Below are 4984 nucleotides of genomic sequence, written 5' to 3' on the forward strand. Positions count from 1 at the left end.
AGTCTCGCTCGCTCTCGCGCAGCGGCGAAATGGTGGGGCGGTTTTCCGTGTTGCCGGGGAGCCAAATGTGCATCACCGCCTTCAGCACGTATGTGCGATCTAAGCGGCAGCCATCTATGCACATTGCACCGTTTAGATAATCACAGCTGCGGTCGATAACTCACTTCCCATGGTAAAAGGTAGGGACATGCATTAACATTCACCCTGTATATATATTTTACAACATATTTCATGGAGAATCAAATCGGTTCCGGACAGTTGTCGTTAAATAAACATTAAAAAAAGGTTTCCTCAGAACATCATTGTAAACAAAAAATTAGTATTAAATTAACATTTAATAAACGTTAAATAAATATTTAATAAATGTTCCTTCGAAACATTACGTCAAACGGAAAATTAATGTAAAAGAAACATTTATTTAACATTAAATGTTTAAAAAACGTTCTTTTGAAACATTATTTCAAACGAAAAATTAGTGTAAAATTAATATTTAATAAACGTTAAATAAACGTTTAAAAAATTATTTTGGAAATGAATCATTAAACGTAAAATTAATTACAAATAGTTCCAAGCGTTAAATAAATGTTATTTTGAAAATAGTTGTGAAATTTCCGTTGTAAGACAGAGAAATTGAATATAATATCCTTGCCTGCAATGGCTGACCACACATTCATTGCTGCAGTATTCATCTTCCCATTCGTTATTAGATATAGCAGGATTAGGGCATCCCTGATGTATACACGGTGAAGGTCTTTGTCCTGTCATAGTCACTTGTGAAGGGTTTACTGGCGACGAAGAACTAGATAAAGTTTCAGACTTCATCGGTAAATCCTCAGATTTTATAAATTCTGCTCTAGGTGGACTCGTATGTATTATTTGTTGTTGCTGTTGTTGCTGCACTTGCACTTGCTGTACTTGTTGAGGCATCTATAAATAATGTTAAAAATGCTGTATAGCGTAAAAAAAACATATTGCATCATTTTACTAATATATTTTTATTTTATTATATATAATTAAGTAACAATATATACAAAACATTTCAATAATTTAAAAAGATATAATAATTAAAGAAAATATCTTATTATATTTCTTTTTTTTTCTTTTTCCTTCTCTTTTTATGCAAAGAGTAACGCATTTAGTCCATTTTGTGCTCTTTAAATTTTGAGTCAAACTTATATGCCAAACGATGATATATGATGGGATATTAATCTTTCCTCTATTGAAAAAAATCACATCACAAAGTTACATAACGAAATCATGTAATTAAAACAAATAAATTACATAAAGGATTATTCCAAATCATTACCTTATTTTTTTAAATCACGTAATTTGAAAAATCATATAATATTAAAAATAATTTCATCTATTATATGATTTCATAGTTATCGAATTTTAAAGAATTAAATAATAGGAGTAGAAAGAAAAAATATATCATTGTGTGACTTTTTAAATTACGTGATTAAAAAAAATCACATACTGATTTGGAACAATCCGTTACGTAATTTACCGTTACGTAAGTTTTAATTACATAATTTTATTATGTACCATAATTTTGTGACGTGATTTTTTTCAATAGAGTCCAATATAGACGTTTATTGTGCAGTGATAGATCACTTTCGAGAGCTTATGCACTGCCAAAAGTTCACAAACCGAACTGTCAATTTAGAATTATTGTGTCGTTCACAGGTAGCTCGTTATACGCCTTAGGCTCTTTTCTACACAACATAATGTTTGAAACAATTCCAAAAGCGGAAAGTTATATAAAAAACAGTTTCCAACTCGTTGATGGGCTCAGAGGAATGCATATAGACGACAATTATAAATTAATTTCATTAGATGTGGTTTCTCTTTTTACAAACATACCGACGGACATAGCTTTAGTATCAATGACAACTGGAATTTTATTTCGAAAAAATGTAAATTACCTAAAAAGAAGTTTTTGATTGCAGTTCGATTAATTTTAGATTCCACTTATTTTTGATTTGATAATATTACTCATAATCAAAATTTTGGCACGCTCATGGGCTCTCCTTTGTCACCCATTATTGCTGATTTGGTAATTGTTAAGAGTCGCGATAATACTAGCGTTTAGTCGCTCATTGATTGGTTGTAAGAAAATCGATAGGTCAACGATTCGATCTATGCGAGCGGTTGGCAGGATCGCCCCGGACGCAGTGATGCACATTTGGTCCCCCGGCAACACGAGAATCAGCCCCACCACTCTCGCTGTCTTGCTCCCTCTCACGAAGCCGCTGCGCAAGAGCGAGCGAGACAGCGAGAGTGGTGGGGCTGATTCTCGTGTTGCCGGGGAGCCAAATGTGCATCACTGCCCGGACGTTCGGTCATTATTATTATTATTACTACGAGACAAGAAAAGCAGTATTATTCACGTTCTCAATAAAGACCGCAAATAAAAAAGAATTGCGTAATTTCAATCCCAAACATATGGTTCTTCGAGCCGGATTAGCAAGAAATCAGCGCCAACAAAGAGGGGTTGAAAATAAAAGGCTAACATCCGACGTTAATCTGGCAGTATAACAGGCAAGCGAGTTGAGGTTAGGAAGGCGAACTCGACTCTGGCAAGTCACGAAAAGGCACCGCGCGAGATCTGAACATCCTAAAGGTACACATAAAAAAGCACGGACCGCTCCCTCGCACCCGACCTCTCCAAGGACATCACGCTAACAATCGCAAGGGATAAAGAGAGGCTCGTTGAGAGGACGCAACAGCAGTCAAACGGACGAAGAATTTAAGTCTGGATTCAGGTCAGTGAGCCCCAATGCCTTCACCCTAATTTAATTCATACAAGAGTAATAACCTTAGTCATAACCTCAATCCTTATCCCATTTCGAAATAAATAAAAATGGATAAAAAACTAGCAATAAAACGAGCTAATTTAAAGCGACAATTAACAAATTTTCTCAACTACGCTAAGTCAGGTCAGATTGATCTTCAATAATTACAAGAACGTTACGAAAGAGCATCCGGTGTTTGGCGAGAATTTGAAGAAGTGCATCAGGAAGTAGAATACATTCTGCATGAACAGAAAGACGAACAAGCAATTGAAGAACACGCAAAAAATAGAGAGAAATACGAACAGGTGTATTATGAAGCTCTAGCCGCAGCAAAAAGACAACTACGAGCAATAATTCAACAAAATGAGCAATTATTGCAACTTCAGGCACAGTTCCAAGCACTAGAAAGAACAACAGGTAATCAAGGAGGAGAAACAGTAAAATTGAAACTCCCACCATTGACAATTCAACCTTTTCATGGAGAATATAGCAAGTGGCTCACATTCAATGCATTCAAACAAGGAGTTCACAACAAAAATATTCCTGATATTCAGAAATTTCAGTTGCTTCAAGGCTTATTGAGAGATAATGCTCTAAAGGTAATCGCAGCGTTGGAGGCCTCGGACGCCAACTATGAAATCGCTTGGGATTTATTGAAAAAGCGATACGAAAACACGCGATTAATAATCAATACGCATATAAAGGGACTATTTGAGCTACCCCCTGTTACAAAGTCGAATCATGCAAACCTCAGGAATGTGGTGGACGAAGTCCGGTCTCATCTTCGTTCGCTTCAAGCTTTAAAATTACCAGTGCAACATTGGGACACTGTTGTCATATATTTAATCACGAATAAATTCGATAGCACAACGAGAGAGGAATGGGAGAAAGAGATTAGTCCGAAGCAAACCGATCAATTACCTACGTTGGAAGAGATAATGGCGTTCTTGGAAAAACGTTGTGTAATGCTCGAAATGACAGACAAAAGCAAGTCACCAACGGAAACGACATCAGTGAAGAAGACAGACAAGAAAGTAATATTAGCAGCAACTGCAAGGATATGCCCTCACTGCACAGGTTCTCATTTAATCTTTAAATGCGAAAAGTTCTTGAAATTATCTCCACAACAAAGATATGTAGAAATAAAACAAAAGAATCTGTGCACCAATTGCTTTAAAACGGGACACATGAGCAAAAATTGCTGGGCATCTACATGTAAGAAATGTAATCTCAAGCACAACACTTTATTGCACAAAGAACACGAGAGCGGAGAGAAACAGGAAAGAAAACTTGAAGAGGCAAGCAAAGTAGAAGCAGAAGCAGTCCCCGCCATACATCATAGTCAGTTTCTGGTAAGTGAGAAGAAAGAAACTCATTTACAGGAGCAGGAAAGTCAGAAGCAAAAAACGAAAGAAGACTGCCAAATAGTAACACATTGTGTTCCAAAACACATGACGAGGGTAATCCTTTCAACAGCACAAGTTTATATTAGTAACATTGACGAAAACATACATAAATGCAGGGCCTTATTGGACCCAGGATCTTAATTAAATATGATAACAAAGGATCTAGCTGATAAGTTGAAAATATCCTGCAAAGAAATCAAAATACCGATAAGCGGAGTCAATAAGTCAAGGCTTACCATCAATAAGTCCATACAAATCAAATTAGCATCAACCACGTCGAGCTTTAAAGCTGAATTGGAATGTTTAGTACTGCCGGCCATCACAGAGTGTATTCCACAAGTCCGCCTAGACAGAACAAAGTTAGTAATTCCCAATCACATCGATTTAGCAGATCAAGAATTCGACCAACCGAGGCCAATCGATGTCCTCCTTGGGGCAGGATTATTCTGGAAAATTTTAAAACCAGGAGAAACTATTGTGAGGCGCAATCAACCAATCTTGTAAAACACTCGTCTAGGATGGATAGTAGGAGGAGAACAAGTGGTCCGGGACCATCAACCAGAGCTTACAATGTGTCACTTAATCACAACACAAGAGTTGGATAACAGAATCGAAAGATTCTGGAAAACAGAGGAGTTAGGAGTTAAAAACACTAGAAGCGAAGAAGACGAGGTATGTGAAGAGCCTACAAACCCGCTCCCACCAAGACTGTACGGACTACCAAAAGTACACAAACCGGACATCCCCTTCAGACCGATTGTAAGCGCCATACGCTCCCCGACG

General features: G+C 37.0%; 1 protein-coding gene across 1 annotated transcript in view; it reads right to left on the bottom strand.

Annotated features, from left to right (window-relative positions):
• Positions 1 to 4984, bottom strand: part of LOC108768371 (target of wingless) — a 94597-nt gene that overhangs the window by 36113 nt on the left and 53500 nt on the right. The window contains exon 5 of the mRNA XM_018518771.1: positions 650 to 927. Coding sequence (XP_018374273.1) covers positions 650 to 927 — 278 coding nt within the window. The remainder of the gene's footprint in view (positions 1 to 649; positions 928 to 4984) is intronic.

The sequence above is a fragment of the Trachymyrmex cornetzi genome, unplaced genomic scaffold, assembly GCF_001594075.2.
Source record: "Trachymyrmex cornetzi isolate Tcor2-1 unplaced genomic scaffold, Tcor1.1 scaffold790, whole genome shotgun sequence".
NCBI classification, from domain to species: domain Eukaryota; kingdom Metazoa; phylum Arthropoda; class Insecta; order Hymenoptera; family Formicidae; genus Trachymyrmex; species Trachymyrmex cornetzi.